Genomic DNA, 23,776 nt, shown 5'->3' with positions numbered 1-23,776 from the left:
AGAGAGAAAGAGTTAATGCTTCAAATCAATAATCTTTCATTAGAACTCTGCCCTCAGTTTTTACTTCAAATTTCCAGCAACTGCTGTATTTTGCTGTATTAGTATCGATATAATTAGCCTTCTTGAACAGAGTGCAATTTCACTCTTTGCTACATAGGAAAATAGGTCATGTACTCTCGATTCAATTTGATAATGGCTTAAAGCAAATTTCAGGAAATGCTTTACAGGCAATAAAATATTTTTGATGTGCACTGATGTTGGAAACACAACAGCAAATTTGCATAGTACAGGTTTTCAAAAAGACAATATGAAAACCAGCCAGTTATAGTGATATTTGTTCAGAAAAAGTATTGGCCAGGACACAGGGTAGAACATCCTGCTCACTTCATACCTCTTAAAACAGAATTACAGTTGGAGTACAGGTGGATTGTTGTATTAGCTGTGAATTTTCAAGTTCTGCTAATACTAGTTCCCAATATTGCTAGATGTTCTCTCTCATTTTTGTTCCTTTTCTATTCTAAAACTTTATGTATAGTGTCTTTTTTTGTTATTCTGGCTCAGCTGTTTTTAACTTGGATTATGAGATTTCCATAATTTTCTATTTTAATCACTAATCCTAATTTCCAATTTCGTTTCACATTTTGTCAGCAGTAATATATCTTTTGGTTAAAATTCTTTAATCCTTTTTCCCCCTATTGCTTTGCAACTCCAGATTCTTTGTTTTTTTATTACTATATATTGTTTAGTCCCTTAAACAATTTGCACTTCTTGCTACCTAACTGTATGTCATTTAACACCCTGTGAAGCTTCCAATTCTACACTTGTGATTTTCCCATTCTTCTTGCCATATTCCTTTAAATTTGAGTACTGAAACCCTTCCAATGTAGCTTTTATGACTTTTAATATAACATAAATATTGGTTAAAAATATGATGAATGATGTGTTGTAATCTGGTATTCATGAATGGAATGTATCGCGGAGGCAGAGTCAACATCTTTCAAAGCAAAGTTGAATGTACACGTGTTGGAATATTGTGAGCAATTCTAATCTCCTTCCTATTGGAAAGACGTTGTGAAACTTGAAAGGGTTCAGAAAAGGTTTACAAAGATGTTGCCAGGGTTGGAGGATCTGAGCTACAGGGAGAGGCTGAACAGGCTGGGGCTGTTTTCCCTGGAGCGTTGGAGGCGGAGGGGTGACCTTATAGAGGTTTACAAAATTATGAGGGGCATGGATAGGATAAATAGACAAAGTCTTTTCCCTGGGGTCAGGGAGTCCAGAACTAGAGGGCATAGGTTTATGGTGAGAGGGGAAAGATATAAAAGAGACCTAAGGGACAACTTTTTCATGCAGAGGTTGGTACGTGTGTGGAATGAGCTGCCAGAGAATGTGGTGGAGGCTGGAACAATTGCAACATTTAAGAGGCATTTAGATGGGTGTATGAATTGGAAGGGTTTGGAGGGATAAGGGCCGGGTGCTGGCAAGTGGGACTAGATTGGGTTGGGACTTCTGGTCAGCATGGACGGGTTGGACTGAAGAGTCTGTTTCCATGCTGTACATCTCTATGACTCTATAGATATTGCAGAGGTCTAAAGCACAATGGGTCAAATGCTCCCTGCATCTGTAATCTGTGGAACACTGTGTACACAAACAACACAGTTCACATTCTGAGGACTATTAATACACATCAGCCACTATGCCAAATAGAGGTGGGCCAATGGGCTGAGAAATGGCAGATGGGAGTTGAATTCAGATAAATGTGAGGTGCTGCATTTTGGGAAAGCAAATCTTAGCAGAACTTATTCACTTAATGGTAAGGTCCTAGGGAGTGTTGCTGAACAAAGAGACCTTGGAGTGCAAATTCATAACTTCTTGAAAATGGAGTTGCAAGTAGATAGGATTGTGAAGGCGTCGTTTGGTATGCTTTCCTTTATTGGTCAGAGTATTGAGTACAGGAGTTGGGAGGTCATGTTGGGTGTTTCACCCAGGACATTGGTTAGGCCACTTTTGGAATATTGCGTGCAATTCTAGTCCCCTTCCTATCGGAAGGATGTTGTGAAACTTGAAAGGGTTCAGAAAAGATTTACAAGGATTTTGCCAGGGTTGGAGGATTTGAGCTATAGGGAGAAGTTAAATAGGCTGGGGCTGTTTTCCCTGGAGTGTCGGAGGCTTAGGGGTGACCTTAATGAGGTTTACAGAATCAAGAGGGGCATGAATAGGATGAATAGATAAAGTCTCTGCCCTAAGGTGGGGGAGTCCAGAACTAGAGGGCATAGTTTTAGGGTGAGAGGGGAAAATATAAAAGAGACCCAAGAGGTAACTTTTTCACGTAGAGGGTGGTATGTGTATGGATTGAGCTGCCAGACAAACTGGTGGAGGCAGGTATAATTGCAACATTTAAAAGGCATCTGGATGGGTAAGCGAATAGGAAGGGTTTGGAGGGATATGGGCCGGGTACTGGCAGGTGGGACTAGATTGGGTTGGGATATCTGGTCAGCATGGACAGGTTGGACTAAAGGATCCGTTTCCGTGCTGTACATCTCCATGACTCTAAGTGCTGATTGCAATAGAAGCCTAGCCCTGTAACTTCATTCCAAATGACTCTGCAGTACAAAATCCCGACTTGCCCAAAATCTGATCAAAAGCTGACATTTTATTTCATTTTGTTGGGTGTTTAAGGGAACAATCTGATGGCTTTGTTGAAGTCTATGGAAAACGGTCATTTGCCTTCTGTTCAGGATGAAGCCATATCCAATGCTCTGAGGAAGGTCACTCGACCAGAAGTGTTCACTGATTTCTCTCCACAGATGATGCCAGACCTGCTGAGCATTACAAGCAATTTCTGTTTTTGTTGTTACCGTGATATAGTCAACAGTGAAGAAAGTTAGCTAAGATTACAACGGGATCTTGATCCTTTGGACCGATGGCAGAAGGCACTTAGTTTGAATAAATGTGAGGTATTGCATTTTGGTAAAACAATCAAGAGCAGGACTTATACAGTTAATAGTAGGGCCCTGGGTAGTGTTAGAATCATAGAAACTTAAAAAGGAGAAAGTGAGGACTGCAGATGCTGGAGATCAGAGTCCAGTGTGTGGTGCTGGAAAAGCACAGCAGGTCAGGCTGCATCCAAGGAGCAGGAGAATCAATGTTTCAGGCATAAGCCCTTCAATAGTGATGTCAAACAGAGAGATCCAGGGGTTCAGGTACATAATTCGAAGAAAGTTGCATCACAGGTAGTTAGGAAAGCATTTAGCACACTTGACTTCATTGCTCAGACCATGGAGTATAGGAGTTAGGACATCGTGTTGAGGTTGCATAGGATGGTGGTGAGGCCACTTATGGAAAGGATATTATTCAACTGGAAAGGGCTCAGTAAAAATTCACTAGGGTGTTGCCAGGTCTGGAGGGTTTGAGTTATAAAGAAAGGCTGAGGCCTTGAGAAGTGACCTCATTGAGATTTATAAAATCATGACAGGCATAGATAAGCTGAATAGCAAAGGTCTTCTCTCTCGAGTGGGTGAGTTCAAAGCTAGGGGGCATAGGTTTAAAGTGAGAGGAGAAAGATTTCAAAGGGACCTGAGGGGCAACATTTTCACACAGAGGGTGGTTCATATGTGGAATGAGATGCCAGAGGAAGTGGTAGATGCAAGTACAGTTACAACATTTAAAAGACATTTGGATAGTTACATGAATGAGAAAGGTTTAGAGGGAAATGGGACTAGTTTAGTTTGGGAAACTTGGTCAGCATGGACGAGTTGGACTAAAGGGTCTATTTCCGTGTGTATGACTCTATGGCTCTATAACTAACAAAAATCAGTTTTGAAATTTTCACCTGGTTCCCAGCAGCTTTTTGGGAAGCGATTCCAGATTTACACTGTTCTTTGGGTGAAGATGTGTTTCCTGTGAAAGACTTTTCTCTAATTTTGAGATTATGTTCCTTTGGTTCAGAATCCTCCATTAAGGTGAGTAGTTCCTTCCTTTACCAACCCTTTCAACCCTTCTAATAAATATCTTCATTAAATCTCCTTTTAATTTTTGTTAGTGTAGATCCTTGGGAGGTACCCCCCCAACACCCGGCCTGTAACCATTCAAAAAGTTGGTGACAAGCATCAAAGTAAATTTTGCTTAAAACATGATTGACAATGACATTTAAAGGTATTTCACTGACATTAAGCTTTTATTCCAAGGCCTCAGGCTTTCTCAGAAACCTGGGCTTTGCAGTTGATACTTTTCTTCAGTGCTATCACGGTTAAAAAGGAGGTTGTCTGTCATATCTAAGCCCGTAACTCTCAGATATCACAGTTCACAGATTCATACTTATGCTGGAAACATCTTGAAACAAAATTATTCCAGAGTCTGCCTTTCCCACATGATTTGAAAACAATGGGATAACTTCAAAAAAGTTTTCTCACGCAGATCACCAGATTTAATCACTGCAAAGAAGTGTGATTATTACATCACTTGATTGTTCTTGTGTGCAGCGGAGAAATTATTGCTAATAGAAAGTGTTGCTCAATTTTCGCATAGTAAGTTTCAAATGTGGCTTTGTTGGGGTTGTAACAATATTTGAGTTTACTTATCAGGCTTGAATCTGAACTTTATGTAGAAGCAATTTTCAATTACTCTTTAAAAGAAAGTCTTAAAAATGTTTTGATCATCTCCCTATCCAAGACCAGGAGTGCTTTACTAGTTAATGTACACTATGAGAACATTATAATTTACATAGATCTAAATAGATTTTAGAACACATATAAATAGGTTATTCACTAGAAATAACAATTTAAGAGCAGGATTAGACAGCTTAGCCCTTCCAGCTTACTCCACCATTCAATATGATCATGGCTAATCTTCTCTCAGCCTCAACTCTAATTTCCTGCTCACTGTCCATAATCCTTCAACCCGTTACTAATTAAAAATTTGTCTATTTCCTCCTTAAACGTCCCAGCATCTACACACACTGGAATAGTGAATGCCATAGATTCACAATCCTTTGAGGCAAGTAATTTCTCAACTGTTTTATATTTGCTATTCGTAAATTTCTTATTCCTTCATTCTAACTTCTTTTCCCACCTGCTGCAGTGTCATCAGCAAATCTGGCTACAGGACTTTCTCAACTGTTTTAAATTTGCTATTCCTGATCCTAAAATTTGACCTCTCATTCTAGATTACCCTACAAGAGGAAACTTTTTTTCTACGTCTACGCTGTCAAACCCTTTAGTATCTTAAAAGCCTCAAAATACTATACATGAACCATCTGGATGAAAGAACGGAGGGCACTGTTAAGCTTTTCACTGTATTTAGGTACATGTGGCAATAACTCAAAATCAATCAATCAAGTTTGCAGATGCCACAAAGTTGGGTGAAGTGTCAGGTAGTGTTGAGGGAGTGGGGAGGCTGCAGAAGGACTTGGGACAGGTTGGGAGAGTGCGCAAAGAAGTGGCAGATGTAATACAATGTGAGAAAGTGAGAATTTATGCATTTTGACAGGAAAAATAGAGACAAACTATTCTCTCAACTCTGAATCAGTCAAGTGAATCTCCTCTCAACTACCTTTATGCCTCCTCAAATAAGGAGACCAACACTCTAGGAAATACTCCAGGTACAAAGTTAAAAATCACACAACACCAGGTTATAGTCCAACAGGTTTAATTGGAAGCTCTAGCTTTCGGAGCGACGCTCCCTCATCAGGTGGTTGTGGAGTACTCCAAGTACAATCTCATTAATGCCTTGTGCAGCTACAGCGACACTTCCCTATTAGAATCATAGAATCTCAACAGTGCAGAAACAGGCCATTTGGGCCAACAAGGCCACATCAACCTTCTGAAGAGTAACCCACCCAGACCCATTCCCCTACCCTATTACTCTACACTTACCCCAATCAATGCACCTAACCTACACAGCTCTGAATACTATGGGCAATTTAGCTTGGCCACTTCACCTAACCTGCACATCTTTGGAGGAACAGGTGCACTCAGAAAACCCACACAGACACAGGAAGAGTGTGCAAACCCAATGCAGGCAGTCACCTGAACTTGGAATTGAAACCAGGTCCCTGGTGCTGTGCTAACCACTGAGCCACTGCCATACTTTTATAGTCTAATCCTTTCTCAATAAACCTCAAAATTCCGTTTGCCTTCCTTATTATCGGTTGGACATGCACACTAGTTTTCTATGATTCACGCACGAGGACTCCCAAATCCCTCTGAACCAAAGCTCTCTGAAGTTTACCTCCATTTCAGTAACAAGTTGCCTTTCTATTCTTCTGAGCAAACTGAATAACCTCACGCATATCCACGTTAAACTCCACCTGCCAAATGCTGGCCCATTCACTTCACCTGTCCATGTCCATTTGTAAATTTCTTATTCCTTCATTCTAACTTCTTTTCCCACCTGTTGCAGTGTCATCAGCAAATCTGGTTACAGGACTTTCAATGTCCTATTTCCAAGTCATTAATATAAATTGTAAATAATTGCAGCCCAAGGATCAAACCCTGGTGCCCTCCACTAGTTACACCTTGCCAACCTGAAAAAGACTAATTTATCCTGACTCTGCTCTCTATTGGCTAGTTAGTCCTCTATCCAAGTCAGTATATTACTCCTAACCTCACATTATTTACCTTGCCTATTACTCTTTTGTGCAGAACCTTATCACATGCAGTCTGCAAGTCCAGATATACTACATCCCCAGAATCCCTATTATCCACTTTGCTTATTATACCTTGAAAGAACTCCAGCAAATTAGTCAAACACGATTTGCCTTTCATGAAACTATGCGGACTCTGATGGATTATATTTTGACTTTCCAAATGTCCTGTTATTTTTGCCTTAATAATGGATTCTAACAATTTCCAGATGCTAGAAATTCAACTAACTTGTCTACAGTTTCCAAGTTTCTGCCCCCTCCCTTTTGAATAGAGCTGTTACATTTGCATTTTTACTAACCACTGGAAGCCTTTTTGCATCCAAGGAATTGTGGAATATTATAACCAGTGGATCCACTATTTCTGCTGCCACTTCCTGTAAGGCCCTAGGATATAGGCTATCAGGCCTTGGGGACTTCCCTTTTTTCAAGTCCTAATAGTTTGCTCAGTACATTTTCCCTAGTGATGATGCATGTTCTAAGTTTTCTCCCTTTCCATAACCTCTGCATTACCTGTTACTATTGGGTTGGTATTAGTGTCCTTCACCATGAAAACAGAGACAAAATATTGATTTAGTATCTCTGCTATTTCCATGTTCCTCACTATTAATTCCCAAGTCTCATCCGCCACTGGATAAACATTCACCTTAACGACTCTTTTCCCTTTTGCACACTCATAGAAGCTTTTCTCTCCGTTTCATATGTTGCACAAGTTTTCTTTTATAACTTACCTTTGCTCTTTATATTACATTTTTAGTAACCCTTTGCGGATCTTCTCGTCTCATATTCCTGATGAAGGGCTCATCAACTCTCCTGCTCCTTGAATGTTGCCTGACCTGCTTTTCCAGTGCCACACTTTGACTCAGTCAGTCACTCACATTTGCAATAGAGTATGCCTTCATTTTTGTCTTTATATTAACTTTAATTTCCTTCCTTAGTCATGGATATTTCCTCCCCCCCCCCTCCCCCTCCCATGTTAGAATCTTTAATCCTTTGTGGAATGTATTTTAGTTGGGAGGAATGGAATACTTCCTTAAGTATTTGCCATAGTTCATCAACTGTCCTAACTTTTAGTCATCCTGCCTTTGTTTAACTCCAGAACCCTACTATGGATACCAGTTTCGCATCCTCAAACGAATTTGAAATTCTAGTATGCTATGACCACTCTTCCCTAGCAGGTAATTTACTGTGAGATCATTAATTAATCCCACATCATTACACAATACCAAATCCAGAATGGCCTGCTTTCTGAGTGGTTTCCAGACATATTGCTCTAATACATTCAATGAACTTTCCCTTGAGTCTAGCCTTGCTAATTTGCTTAATCCAGTCTAAATACATATTAAAATCACCACTGATTATCACTATACTTTTCTTAAAAACTTGCAGCATTTCCTGGTTTTTAATGGGTCCCACTCCAGGACTACTGTTTGGGGATAGAACATTACAGCGCAGTACAGGCCTTTCAGCCTTCCATGTTGTGCTGACCTGTGAAATCAACGTGAAGCCCAACTAACCTACACAATTCCATTATCATCTATGTATTTATTCAATGACCATTTATATGCCCTTAGAGTTGGCGAGTCTACTACTGTTGCAGGCAGGGCGTTCCACACCCCTATTACTCTCTGAGTAAAGAAAATACCTCTGACATCTATTCTATACCTATCACCCCTCAATTTAAAACTTTGTCCCCTCATGTTAGCCATCACCATCCAAGGAAAAAGGCTCTCACTGTCCACCCTATCTAATCCTCTGATCATCTTGTCTGTCTCTATTAAGTCACCTCTTAACCGTCTTTTCTGTAACCAAAATAGCCTCAAGTCCCTCCATTCCAGGCAACATCCTGGTAAATCTTCTCTGCACCCTTTCCAATGCTTCCACATCCTTCCTATAATACGGCAACCAGAACGGTACACAATACTCCCAGTGCGGCCGCACTAGAGTTTTGAACATGCAATATGACCTCGTAGCTCCGAAACTGAATCCCTCTCTCAATAAATCTTTAGATGACTCCAGCCAGGAACTCACTTCCCTTGCTATTGCTGATTTCTACCCAGATTGACTGTACATTTTGTACATTGACTGTATTCCAGTGTCCATCATTTCTCATTACAGCACTGATTTCTTCCTTTACTAAGCTACACCATCTCCTTTCCCTTCCACTGAGAACCCTTGAATATTCAACTCCTAAACATGGGCTCCCTGCAACCACATCTCGGTTACTGCCACCAAATCATACCCATTTGTCTCTATTTGCTGCGTTAACTCTTTGATCCTATTCTGAATGCTTCACGCAATTGGATGCAAAGCCTTTAAGCTTGTTCTATTACCAGATATCCCTAGTTTGTTATGATTACTTGGATGCCCCTTTCTTTTACTTTCTGGTAACAATCAGGCTCATCATTAAACTGCACCACGACCTTTTCCTTGACCTTTGATTTTCGAACTTTCAATGCAACTGAATGCCCCAACACCACACACTATATCATGTCATTACACAGGCTGCTACCACAAACTACCCATTGTCAGCGACTAACAGACCCCATTAACAGCTATTCATCCTCCCAGGCTGACCTTTACATTCCTTTGCCTGGTCAACTGTTTTTCTCTCTCTGTGTACTCTCCTTCCCCCACCTACTGTTGACCTCACCCCCATCATCTTTAACATATTTACCAATTTTTTCCCAACTACAATCAATTCTGAAGAAGGGTCACTAGACCCAAAACAGTAACTTGGTTTTCTCTCCACAGATGCTGTCAGATCTGCTGAGTTTTTCCAGCAATCTCTGCCTCTGGTTTTAACTTTTTAAATGTTTAAATTACTTCATTTGCTATAACACTAACAGTATTTAGAAAGGGGCATGTACATGGAATAAGCAACTGAATATGTAAACATTCCTGAAGGGCTTTTGCCCGAAACGTCGATTTTCCTGCTCCTCGGATGCTGCCTGAACTGCTGTGCTTTTCCAGCACCACTCTAATCCTGAATATATAAACACTCCAATGAGTTTTTATAAAGGCGGGAATGACTGAATGATGTAGGGTTAGCCACTTTTGTTTAAAATATTCTCAGCAATGTGGGTTTGGAAGGAAAGCAGGTAATTAAAATAAAACAAACAAACGTTCACAATGAGTGCTGTATGATTAGGATATCCGGGCAGGAGACATTCCTCTTCCTCACCCATCCACTCCCAAGCAAAGCACTGAGTCCTTGATTTAAAAATAAAACACAAGAATTGAAGTTTGCAACACTTTAACTACATTCATAAAGTATCAGATTGTAACATTCATTTCTTCTCAGAAACAAAATCATTGCAATGTGGGATAAATGAAACAATGTGAAAGCAGAAACTGTGGACAGAAACGCGCGCCAAAGGAAATCAGCTCAAGACCTGGGGCTGGTCTGAAGAGATAAGCAAATCAGTTCAGACATCTGGCAACATAAAGAATCAGCTCGGAGAATACTTGCTATTTGACCAAGCCTTACAGCATGGGGTGGCAATACACACACCCCTGTGTGCATTTCATAAATACTTAGTTGAAGCACCAAGACCAAAAAAATGCCACTTTTGATAACTGGTTTGAAGTTGAGCTATTGGACTCCGAACAAGAGGTCATGAAAACACCATTGGGTCTCAGTAGCCATAGAGTCATAGGGATGTGTGTGTGGGGGGGAACTGAGCCAGAAGAGGAGAAGATAAGGGGAGGCAATATTCTTGTGAAATTATCACCAGACTATTACTCCAGAGATTCAGGTAAATGCTCTGGTGACCAAAATTTCTGAACAGCCACATGATAGAAAGAAATCAAAGCCTCTACTATCCACAGCTGCAATCTGAACATACATGTATAAACTGATGTTGCCACAACTCAGACTCTATGACAGCGATTGGACGAATGATTGTGTAGATCAGATTGGTGCAAATACCGCAGGGATAGAACCTAGCTTAGCTGGCATAGATTCAAAACCTTTTTCTTTGGTCATGAATGTGATTCAGACTCAATTTCAGGCAAAGAACTCAAGTAGAATCTCAGATGGACAAATGAGGAAGATTTTAAAATTCAAAACAATTTCCCTGGGAAGATACGTATTAAATTATTTACAACGCTGATGAAATTTATACTGTTATATCCTTTGGAGAAGGTCAACAAGTTACAAAGTTAAAAATCACACAACACCAGGTTATAGTCCAACAGGTTTAATTGGAAGCACACTAGCTTTCGGAGCGACACTCCTTCATCAGGTGATTGTCTGATGAATCACCTGAAGGAGCGTCGCTCTGAAAGCTAGTGTGCTTCCAAATAAACCTGTTGGACTATAACCTGGTGTTGTGTGATTTTTAACTTTGTACACCCCAGTCCAACACCGGCATCTCCGAAACAAGTTACAATGTAGATAAAGCTTGCCAGACTACGTCGAAAGATGGGAAAACTTGGACCAGGGATAGGGTTTCATATTAAAAAAAAAGTCACTCAAAGCAGCATTAAGAACATGACCAAAACAACATCAAGGGGCAGTACAGCAGCACTATGAATTATGAGCAAAGCACTGGAATTTATTGCAATAGAGACAGAACTCAGTAGGAATGAAATTATATAAAACTTGCATTAGATGCCAGTCAGAAGTACTGTGCACTGTTGTGGTGTCCGTGAAACAACATATAACTGGAGAAAGCACAAATACAAAGTACTCAGGCTTCCATATAGCATGAGGAGGACTGGAATGATATTGACTTCTACAGCCCGTCAGATTCAACATTGAGTTCAGTTATACAAGACCATAACCATTATTTTAGAAAGCACGGACTGTGCTGAGCTTTGTTGAAATACTGCAGCAAGCCGGAGACAGAGAAGTTGGCCAGGGAACTGAGTGGTGCATTGAAGTGCAAGGCAACTGGAAGCTCTGGGTTTTTTTTGGTGGACAGAATATAGATATTCTGTGAAGCAGTCACCCAGTCAATGCTTTGTTTCCTCAATGTGGTACAACGTGAGCAGTGAATGCAGTAGACTAGGTTGTGACAAGTGCAGGTAAAGTGCTGCTTCACCTGGAAGATATGTTTGGGCTCTTGGATACTGAGGAGGGAGGAATTAAATGGGCAGGTTTTACATCTTTGGTGGGCTGCAGGAGAAGGTGCCATGGAGCTGCAGAGGGTGAAGGAAGAGTGTACCAAGTTGTTCCAGAGGTTATGGTCCCTGTGGAAGGCAGACAAGGGAGGGGGCAGGGAAAATGCGTCTAATTTGGTGGTATCTCACTGGAGGTGGTGGAAATGGCAGCTGATGATTTTCTGGATATGGATGCTGATGTGATGGTAGGTAAGAACTTGGGATCTGTTGTGGGAGGAAAGACAGGGGGTGAGAACGGAAGTGCGGGAGATGCGTCAGGCCCAGAAGGAATATATGCGATAGAGGAACTAGGAGAATGGGATGCAGTCTTTACAGGAAGCAAGGATATATAGTCCAGATAGTTGTCAGAGTTGGTGGACTCATAATGGATATTAGTGGACAATCTATCCCCAGAGATGTTGAGGAAGGGAAGGAAGGAGTGAGAAATAGGTCAGGTGAAAGTGAGGGCCAAGTGAAAATTGCAAGCAAAATTGATGAATTTTTTCAATTCCAGACAAGAGAGGGAAACAGCACAGATGACATCATCAGTATATCAGAGAAAGAATTGTGGGTGGGGGCCGGAATACAATTGGAACAAAGAATTCTCCATGCATCGCACGAAGGGAGAGGCATAACTGGGCCCATGCAAATATCCATAGCCACTCCTCAGACCTGAAGAAACTGAGAGCCATGGGTGACCACTGCGCAGAACATCTACGTTCTGCCCATAAAAAAAATCCTGAGCTTCTAGCTGCCTACCATTTTAATCATCCACCCTGTTCCCTGGCTAACATGTCTCAGGCTTGCTGCAGTGTTCCAGCAAAGCTCAGCGCAAGCTGGAAGAACAACACATTTTTCAACTTGGGGGCCCTGCAGCCCTCCAGACTCAAAATCGAGTTCAATAATTTTAGGATCTGACCTCTCCAATGCCCTAGCCCCCCAACCCCACACACCTGACCTTAGAGTCATAGAGATGTACAGCACGGAAACAGACTCTTTGGTACAACCAATCCATGACAACCAGGTATCAAAACCCAATCCAGTCCCACCTGCTAGCCCCCTATCCCTCCAAACCCTTCCTATTCATATACCCATCCAAATGCCTCTTAAATGTTGCAGTTGTACCAGCCTCCACCACTTCCTCTAGCAGCTCATTCCATACACTCACCACCCTCTGAGTGAAAATGTTGCCCCTTAGGTCTCTTTTATATTTTTCGCCTCTCACTGTAAATCTATGCCCTCTAGTTCCGGACTCCCCCATCCCACGGAAAAGACTTTGTCTATTAATCTTATCCATGCCCCTCATGATTTTATAAACCTCCATAAAGGTCACCCCTCAGCCTCCGACACTCCAGAGAAAACAGCGGCAGTCTGTTTGCTCAAATCCTCTAACCCTGGCAACATCCTTGTAAATTCAAAGTTTGGGAGAAGATTTGTAGCTCGGGTGCTCGTTGTTGTGGTTCTGTTCGCCGAGCTGGGAATTTGTGTTGCAGACGTTTCGTCCCCTGCCTAGGTGACATCCTCAGTGCTTGGGAGCCTCCTGTGAACCGCTTCTGTGATGTTTCCTCCAGCATTTATAGTGATTTGTATCTGCCGCTTCCGGTTGTCAGTTCCATAAAGATTTTTCTAAATTTTCAGCACATCCCCCTTCCTAACATTAGTCTGTTTTTCACTGTCCTCAGAAATGTCAAGGTCCCTCTCAGTCGTGAATACTGAAGCAAAATATTCATTAAGGATCTCCTCTACTTCCTCCAACTCCAGGCACAACTTCCCTCCACTATCCCTAATTGGCCCCACCCTCACTCTGGCTATCCTCTTATTCCTCACGTAAGTGTAGAATGCCTTAGGGTTTTCCTTAAGCCTACCCGCTAAAGGTTTTTCATGCCCCCTTCTAGGTCTCGTTGTTGTGGTTCTGTTCGCCGAGCTGGTAATTTGTGTTGCAGACGTTTCGTCCCCTGTCTAGGTGACATCCTCAGTGCTTGGGAGCCTCCTGTGAAGCACTCCTGTGATGTTCCCTCCGGCATTTATAGTGATTTGTATCTGCCGCTTCCGGTGGTCAGTTCCAGCTGTCCGTTGCAGTGGCCGGTATATTGGGTCCAGGTCGATGTGTTTATTGATTGAATCAGTGAATGACCTGGACCCAATATACCGGCTACTGCAGCAGAATTGCATACAATATTCCAAAAGTGGCCTAGCCAATGTCCTGTACAGCTGCAGCATGACCTCCCAACTCCTGTACGGAATACTCTGACCAATAAAGGAAAGCCTACCAAATGCCTTCTTCACTATCCTATCTACCTGTGACTCCACTTTCAAGGAGCTATGAACCTGCACTCCAAGGTCTCTTTGTACAACAACACTCCCTCGGACCTTACCATTAAGTGTATAAGTCCTGCTAAGATTTGCTTTCCCAAAATGCAGCACCTCACATTTATCTGAATTAAACTCCACCTGCCACTTCTCAACCCACAGGCCCATCTGATCAAGATCCCGCTGTAATCTGAAGTAACCTTCTTTGCTGTCCACTACACCTCCAATTTTGCTGTCATCTGCAAACTTACTAACTATATCTCTTGTGCTCACATCCAAGTCAGTTACATAAATGTCGAAAAGTAGTGGACCCAGCACCGATCTTTGTGGTACTCCACTAGTCACAAGCTCCAGTCTGAAAAACAACCCTCCACCACCACCCTCTGTCTTCTAACTTTGAGCCAGTTCCGTATCCAAATGGCTAATTCTCCCAGTATTCCAAGACCTAACCTTGCTAACCAGTCTCCCATGGGGAACCTTGTCAAATGCATCACTGAAGTTCATATAGATCACATATACCACTCAGCTGTCATCAATTCTCTTTGTTACTTCTTCAAAAATAACTCAATCAAGTTGATGAGACATAATTTCCCACGCACAAAGCCATGCTGATTATCCCTAATCAGTCCTTGCCTTTCCAAATACATGTACATCCTGTCCCTCAGGATTCCCTCCAACACCTTGCCCACCACTGACGTCAGGCTCACTGGTCAACAGTTCCCTGGGTTTGCCCTTACCACCTTTCTTAAACAGTGGCACCACGTTAGCCAACCTCCAGTCTTATAGCACCTCACCCCGGACTATCGATGATACAAATATAACAGTAAGAGGCCAAGTAATCACTTCTCTAGCTTCCCACAGAGTTCAAGGGTACACCTGATCAGGTCCTGGGGATTTATCCACCTTTATGCATTTCAAGACATTCAGCATTTCCTTGTTATCACAGTCTACACATTGCCTCCAGTTAACCACTAACAGTCTCCATTAACAGTTACTCACTCTCCTAGCTGGATTGTTCTCCTGTCCTGATAGGATAAATAAACAAGGTCTTTTCCCTGGGGTGCGAGAATCCAGGACTCGAGGGCATAGGTTAAGGGTGAGGGGGGAAAATATAAAAGGGGCCTAAGAGGCTATTTTGCACACAGAGGGTGGTGCGTGTATGGAATGAGTTGCCAGAAGAAGTGGTGGAGGTTGGTACAATTACAGCATTTAAAAGGCATCTGGATGGGTATATGAACAGGAAAGGCTTGGAGGGATATTGGCCAAGTGCTGGCAAATGGGATTAGCTTATATGGTTGGCATGGACAAGTTAAACCGAAGGATCTGTTTCCATGCTTTACATCACTATGACTTTATAAATTTTTCTCTCTTTGGGCTCTATCCCCACCTATCATCTACTCCTTACCTCCTCCCCCAACTCTAATCTTCTGTATATAAACAGTCTTTTTCCTAGCTACCATCAGTTCTGAGGAAGGGCCACTGCACCCAAAACTTTAACTCTAATTTTTCTTCATAGATGCTGTCAGACCAGCTGAGCTTTTCTAGTGACTTCTGTTTCTGATTTACAGTATCTGCAGTTCTTTTGGTTTTTATGAAATACACTAAAGTTGGAAAGAGGTGAAACAAATGAAATCATCTCCAGGAATCTGTTTAACAAGATTTGCCAACCTAATTCGAGCTCCACAATTATACCAATTTGATCTGCACCCAGGTTTCCACCCATATGCAGCAAAGTAATCATTCCAGATAATGTTTGTAAAAAACCATCACCTCTGATGCTCCTCCCCAGGACTTTACAGCTTCGTCCAATTCCGTCACACGACCAACCTTCATGGTTTCACTCCCCATTGCGTTCTTCCTCTCTTGGGCTTGAGCCTCTGCCAAGCACGAGTGGGCTATGGGCTGAACTCGATGCAATGCCTGGGACAGGAACTGGAAGTGGACTTGCAGGACTGTCAAGAAACATCGGCCTAGCACCTGAGAAACAGAAAACAAAGCACATGAAGAGATCTGCCAGATATTGGACATTGCTTAGACTTAATTCAAGCTGGAGTCAAACTTAGCATGAGTGCGAGCAAACCTGCTGAACCAGTTCCCAGCTTTACTCAACATACTAGTATTGCACACAGCCCTTAGAAAGAAAACACACAAAGAGGAGAGAGGTTAAACTGTTGCTAAGTAGATAATGAACACTTTACACAATCCGCTGAGAATCAAATTAAGGCAAGATTCTATACATGGTGCTACAAATGTTCACTTCCCTATCACATACAGGAATGGTAAATTTTGTGTAGGTGGCACTCATCACCTTTCCAATATAATTTAAAACCTGTTCTTTTTATAATGGAGGTGGTTAAGGGATATTTTATAGAAATCTTCAAATACATGAAAGACATTAAAGTAGTAAATAGAGTTCAAATGCTTCCCACTGGCAGGAGGCTCAGGAACCAGTCAACATAGGTGAAAAGGTGAGAAAGGTTTTAACATCTGAAATGCATTTTCTAAAATTACAGATTCAATTGTAATAGTTAAAGGGGAATTGGATGAACATTTGAAAGGAATATAAAGTGCATGGGTCATGAGCAAATATCAGGGGAGTAGAATTATTTGGATAGCTCTTTCAAAGAACTGACTGAGATGCAATGATCGTAAGACCATTAAGTTCACAAGACATATAAGCAGAAATAAGCCATTCAGCAAGATTACGGCTGATCCAATTATCCTCAACTCCATTTTTCTGCCTTTTCCCTATAATCCTTGATTCTCTTCCTGATTAAAATCTGTCTCAGATTTTCATATAGTTAATAACCCAGTCTCAACAGCCCTCTCTACAGACTGACTACTCTCAGAGAAAAAAGAAATTCCTCTCATCTGTCTTAAGTGTATAAACTCCTTATTCTAACATCATGCCCTCGGTCCCACAAGGGGAAACAGCCTCTCCATATCTACCCTGGCCACTCCTCAGTCTTGTGTATTTCAATCAAATCTCTTCTCCTTCTTCTCATCTCTAATAAGTACAAGTCCAATCTACGAGACCTCACTTCATAAGAAAATCCCTCTATCCAGATCAATATAGTGAACCTTCTTTGCACTGTCTCTAACTGCAGTATCTTAGAAAAGGTGATCAAAAGGTGTGGTCTGACTAGTACCTTGCATAGCTTGACTATTTTGTACTCTATTCCCATCCTGTAAAACAATATTGTATGAAATATAAAATGACGACTCTGGGCCCGTTCCACATTACTGACATTACATGACAGCCTTTCAAATACAAACATTCAATCCTGTGATACTCCATAATCAAGACTCAAAGAGGAGTTAAACCCAAGTGACAGGTCAAGGCAAATATGTAGGTGAGACTTTTTTTTAATGCAGGCTAGGCTGGAAGTGATGGGGAGAACCAAAACTGCAGTTTACTCACAGAGCTCACGAGAAAATAGTGGTAAAAAATTTGCATTTGAATTGCATTTTTCACAAACTCAGGATATTCCTCAAAGCATTTTACAGATAATGAACTATTTTCCTAGTATAGTCACTTGCAAAGTAAGAAACAAATCAGCCATTTTGCAAACAAGCTCTCACAAATATCAATGTGGTAATGAGTGTATCACCTGTACTTAGAGAACATAGAATGTTACAGTGCAGTACAGGCCCTTCAGCCCTCAATGTTGCACCGACCTGCAAAATTAATCTGATGCCCACCTAATCTACATTGTTCCATTATTATCCATATGTATGTCCAATGCAAATTTAAGTGCCCTTAACATTGGTGAGTTTACTACTGTTGCAGGCAGGCCATTCCACGCCCCTACTCTGAGTAAAGAAACTACCCCTATTATCTGTTCTAAATCTATCACCCCTCAATTTAAAGCTATGTCGCCCTGTGTTAGCCTTCACCATCCGAGGAAAAAGGCTCTCACTGTCCACCTTATCTAACCTTCTGATTATCTTATACGGATTGATGAACTCACCTCTCAGCCTCTCTCCAACGAAAACAGTCTCAGATCCCTCGGCCTTTCCTTGTAAGGCCTTCCCTCCATACCAGGCAACATCCTTGTAAATCTCCTCTGAACCCTTTCCAAAGCTTCCACATCCTTCCTATAATTCAATAACCAGAACTGCATGCAATACTCTAGATGCAGCCTTACCAGTGTCTTGTGCAGCTGAAGCATGACCTCGTGGCTCAGAAACTCAATCCCCCTACCAACAAACGCCAACACACCATATGCTTTCTTTACAACCTTATCAACCTGGGTGGCAACTTTCAGGCATTTGTGCACCTGGACTCAGAGATCTCTCTATTCATCATACTGTCAAGAATTTTACCATTAGCCTAGTACTCTGCATTTCTGTTACTTCTTCCAAAGTGAAGTACCTCACACTTTTCCACATTAAACTCCATTTGCCACTTCTGAGCCCAGCTCTGCATCTTACCTATGACCCTCTATAACCCACAACATCCTTCGGCACTATCCACAACTCTGCCTACCGCAGTATCATCTCCAAATTTACTAACCCATCATTCTACGCCCACCTCCAGATCATTTATAAAAATGACAAACAGCAGTTTGTGGCACACCATTGGTAACTGAGCTCTAGGATGAGCATTTCCCATCAACCACCATCCTCTGTCTTCTTTCAGCTAGCCAATTTCTGATCCAAACTGCTAAATCACCATTAATCCTGAAACTCCATATTTTGTTCAATAGCCTACCGTGTGGAACCTTACCAAACGCCTGAAGTCCACACACACCATATCAACTGCCCTACCTTCATCCACCTGTTTTGTCACCTTCTCGAAGAACTCAATAAGGTTAGTGAGGCATGACCTACCCTTCACAAAACCGCGTTGACTATCCCTAATCAAATTATTCCTTTCCAGATGATTATAAATCCTATCTCTTACACCTTTTCCAATACCTTACCCACAACCGAAGTAAGGCTCACTGGCCTATAATTACCAGGGTTGTGCCGACTCCCCTTCTTTAACAAGGGAATAACATTTGCTCTCCTCCAGTCTTCTGACACTATTCCTATCGACAATAATGACATAAAGATCGAAGCCAAAGGCTCTGCAATCTCCTCCCTGGCTTCCCAGAGAATCCGAGGGTAAACCCCATCCTGCCCAGGGGTCTTATCTATTTTCAGATCTTCCAAAATTGCTAAAACCTCCTCTTTGTCAACCTCAATCCCATCTAATCTTGTAGCCTGTATCTCTGTATTCTCACTAACATTGCCCTTTTCCAATGTGAATACTGACGAAACGTATTCATTAAGCTCTTCCGCTATGTCCTCAGATTCCACACACAACTTCCCACTACTATCTTTGATTGGCCCTGATCTTACTCTAGTCATTCTTTTATTCCTGATATACCTATAGAACGCCTTAGGGTTTTCCTTGATCCTATCCGCCAACAACTTCTCATTCCCCTCCTGGCTCTTTAGATCTTTTCTGGCTAACATATAACTCTCAAGCCCCCTAACTGAGCCTTCACGCCTCATCCTTATAGAAGCCTTCCTCTTGACAACTTCTTTAGTAAACTCTCTCTCTTGACAACTACCTCCTTGACATTGATTGAGGGATGAATATTGGCTAGGATGCCAGGGAGAACTATCCATCCCATCGGTGAAAAACGTCTTTGCACTTCACAATACAGCACTGCAATGGATGCCTGGAGTATGGGCACAAAGCTCTGGACCAGGTACTAAACTCTCAAACTTTTGATTCAAAGGCAAAAGTAGTACTAATGGAGGCAGGTTGAATACAGGTCATTTGAAAAAAAAATTGATCATGCTGCTTAAAGCCTCTTGCATTCGAGTGTCTTCAGTGTATCATATTTCTCACTTTGGAGTTCAATCTTGAAGTTGACACATTAGGAATGAGTGCAACTGGCTTCACGGCATTATTGTACAGGCTTTAACAGAGTATCCATAAATTCATTGCTATCATGGCAGTCTGTAGTACCTGATAACACTTTTACTTACATTTTCAGAGTTCAGTACAATTCAAGGGAATCTAAATTTTCTTTCTAGTCATCACCATAAACTTCAAACTTTAACAGCTTCCTTTTGATTTGATTTATTGTTGTCACATGTACTGAGATACAATGAAAAGTATTGTTTTGGATGCTATGCAGCCAAGTCATACCTTACCTAAATACATCAGGGTAATAGAACAGAATCGAAAAGTGGGGCACTGAAAAAAGCACAGCAGGTCTGGCAGCTTCCAAATAGCAGGACAGTCGACGTTTTGGGCATAAGCACTTCATCAGTCACAAAGGGCTCATTGCCTGAAACGTCGACTCTCCTGCTTCTTGGATGTTGCCTGATCTGCTGTGCTTGCCCAGAGCAACACTTTTTGACTCTGATCTCCAACATCTTTAGTTCTCATTTTCTCCTAATAGGACAGAATACAGAATATAGTGTTATAGCTCCAGAGAAGGTGCAGAGAAAGATCAACTTTAATATAAGAGAGGTTCATTCACAAGTCTGATAACATGGGGAAGAAGCTGCTCTTGAATCTGTTGGTATGTGTTTTCAAACTGTTTATCTTCTGCCCAACTGAAGACAGTGGAAGAGAGTATAACTGTGGTGGGAGAGGTCTTTGATGACGTTGACTGCTTTCCCGAGGCAGCAGGAAGTATAGACTGAGGTAATGGATAGAAGGCTGGTTCGTGTAATGGACTGGACTGTGCTCACAACAAACTGCAATTCTGTGATCAAAACAATAGTTTTCTTAATATTAATTTCAAAAAGAGATAATTTTACCAAAATTATGCTCCTCCTTTCCAAAAATGAGTAAGGTAAATGAGTGACAAATTTACCACTCCTCTTGTGTCTACCTGCTTAAGTCAGTTTTACAGATTGAAGAGTGTTACCTGAATAGAAAAGATTTCTTGACGGCGCCCTGGTCAAAAAATCTCTCTCAATGAGCATAACAAATTAATGTCTCATTCATCAAAATCACAGCAAGTTGCATTTATATACTACCTTTAACAAAAACGGAATGTCTCTGAAGTGTTCCAAAGGAGCAATTATCAAACAAAATTAAATAAAAGCATAATGGAGTATTTCATTTAAACAAGTGACCAAAATCTGATCAAAGAGATAGGTCTTAAGGAGAATAAAAGGAAAAAAAGATTAAAAAGGTAGAGAGACATACAAACAAATGAAAAGTGAAAGGCAGAGACAGAGCAAGAGAGGCACAGCGAGTGAAAACGAGTAAGCAAGCATGAAAGAGCGAGAGCAAGCGTGAGACAGCGAGAGCGAAAAAGTGAGTGAGCAAGAGTGAGAGCGAGCAAGCGAAAGATGATAATGTTTAGCTAGAGAATTTCCGCGCTGCAGTGTCAGTGAACAGAGGATTTCTTGCGATAAAAAACCCAACTTCTTAGTTTGTGGTTTCACAGCAGGAAATCCTCAATCTTTACTGACAAAACAATAACTGCCCTTCAAAAGCAATTAGTAGACAAGCAGGAAGCTGGAAGAACACAACAAGCCAGGCAGCATCAGGAGATGGAGGAGTCGACGTTTTGGGTGTAACCCTTCTTCAGAACTGCGGGTGGGGGTAAGGGGAGCTGCAGATAAAGGACTCCCCCTCCTTTATAAAACAATTTGCTCTAAATACATAGGCATTGCAGTGAGAAAATAATAAAGCAATACATACACCAAGGTTTCTTTCTTTAAGCTGACTGCTTTTCTAATGTTGATCACATTGACCAGGAATGTTGCTTTGCAGAGAAGGGGGCAGATTTCAAAAGTTGCAAATCCTTCAATTGAAGCAACAAGTTCTCTGTTGGCATCACCTTCCAGTGATACTAACTATTACATAAACTCAGAACTAAGGGAGTACAGAACAACAGGAACAGTGCTCCAACAAAAGTAATGACTAAGGAGTGGCTTGATTGAGATTTTCAAAATTCTTAAAAGAGTAGATATAGAGAAGCTACCTTTACATGTGAGCAACACAAAAACCAGAATCATAAATGTAATATAATTACTAATAAATTCAATCCAGAATTCAGGAATGTTAGAAAGTGGAATTTGCTAATACAAGAGGTGGCTGACAAATAACATTAATAAGCTAAGGGGAAGCTCAATGTGCATGATGGAGTAAAGAGCATAAAGCTATGCAATCAAGAGGAGATGATGTATGGTAGGAGAAGACTCATGTGGAGTTCAAAAAACTAGCATGGACCAATTGGACTATATGCCCATTTCTGTATTTTAAACTTTATGTAAAATATGCTAGTGGACTACTTCAAAGCCAAGCTCAAAAACTAGTTACTAACTAACCCATAACTTAAGTTTCTGCAGAAACAAAGATCACTTGGTCGGAGTATTTTCCAGAAACTGTCACTCGGTGACTTGTAATGCTCAGCCCACTCAGTCTGCTCTTGCAGAGGATTGTTTGCAAACTCCCCACATTATAAAAAGCTGCTCCCTAAGAGAGGTATCTGAGCACGAAGAAAGGAGGAAAGTGTCTGAAGAGAAATGTCACTGGTGGTATTTCACTTCTGATCATGAGGCTTCCTCACTCGCACAGATTCCACCTCCTCAACAGCACCTTTGATGGGAGGATTATTGAGAAAGCCTGGTCAGAGAAACAGAACAGACCCAACAGTTTGTCACTACTTTAGTGAAATGTCTGACCTCTCAAAGATTATTGGTACAAAAACACAACAGGAAAACAGTTTTGTGAAAGTCAGAAGTATTTTCAATCATCCAAATTTTATCCACTCAAACTCCTGGTAGCAATGGTCAATTTGGAATGTAGCACACATCTGGACAACATTTAAAACACAAGACCAAGATAATGAGGCCAAATATGGGTTCATACAAGTCTGAGCTTCCATAATGAAGCAAAGAACAGAAGATTATTCAACCCAATAAGTATGTTTCCCTGTAGGCTGCATCCAGCTTAGAACCTTGTTTCGAAGAACAATTCAATCGCAACGTTTTCAGTTCTGAGTCAGATGGTTCAAATTCTACTTCAGAGTCATAAATATGAAATCCATCTGACATTCCAGAGCAGTATATGAGGATGCTACACTGTCAGAAGTGCCAGCTTTCAATTAAGACTTGACAATGTTACGACACAGAATAAACCCCTCTGCTAATTTAAACCAGCCACACAGAAAAAGTTCACCTCATGCCATAATCTGTTAAAATTCGAGAGGTAAAGGGGCGGCTGGAAAATGGCAAGCCTTCAGAAATGAGATAGCAAGAATCCAGAGAAAGTATATACCTGTCAGGGTGAAAAAGAAGGCTGGTAGGTATAGGGAATGCTGGATGACTAAAGAAATTGAGGGTTTGGTTAAGGAAAAGAAAGAAGAATATGTCAGGTATAGCCAGGATAGAACGAGTGAATCCTTAGAAGAGTATAAAGAAAGTAGGAGTATACGTAAGAGGGAAATCAGGAGGGCAAAACAGGGACATGAGATAGCTTTGGCAAACAGAATTAAGGAGAATTCAAAAGAATTTTTACAAGTATATTAAGGACAGAAGGGTAACTAGGGAGAGAATAGGGCCCCTCAAATATCAGCAAGGCAGCCTTTCTGTGGAGCAACAGAAAATGGGGAGATGCTAAATGAATATTTTGCATCATTATTTACTGTGGAAAAGGATATGGAAGATATAGATTGTAGGGAAATAGATGGTGACATCTTGCAAAATGTCCAGATTACAGAGGAGGAAGTGCTGGATGTCTTGAAATGGTTAAAGGTG

General features: G+C 41.3%; 1 protein-coding gene across 5 annotated transcripts in view; it reads right to left on the bottom strand.

Annotated features, from left to right (window-relative positions):
* The window catches only part of LOC122558200 (granule associated Rac and RHOG effector protein 1-like), a 214,257-nt gene that overhangs the window by 50,929 nt on the left and 139,552 nt on the right, over nt 1-23,776 (bottom strand). For all 5 annotated transcript variants that reach the window (XM_043706520.1, XM_043706524.1, XM_043706523.1 and 2 more), the window contains exon 3: nt 15,824-16,030. In XM_043706520.1, the coding sequence (XP_043562455.1) occupies nt 15,824-16,030 (207 nt within the window). The remainder of the gene's footprint in view (nt 1-15,823; nt 16,031-23,776) is intronic.

Source organism: Chiloscyllium plagiosum, chromosome 17, assembly GCF_004010195.1.
Source record: "Chiloscyllium plagiosum isolate BGI_BamShark_2017 chromosome 17, ASM401019v2, whole genome shotgun sequence".
NCBI lineage: Eukaryota > Metazoa > Chordata > Chondrichthyes > Orectolobiformes > Hemiscylliidae > Chiloscyllium > Chiloscyllium plagiosum.
Note: the sequence above shows the minus strand (reverse complement) of the source record. Positions and strands in the feature narration are given on the sequence as shown.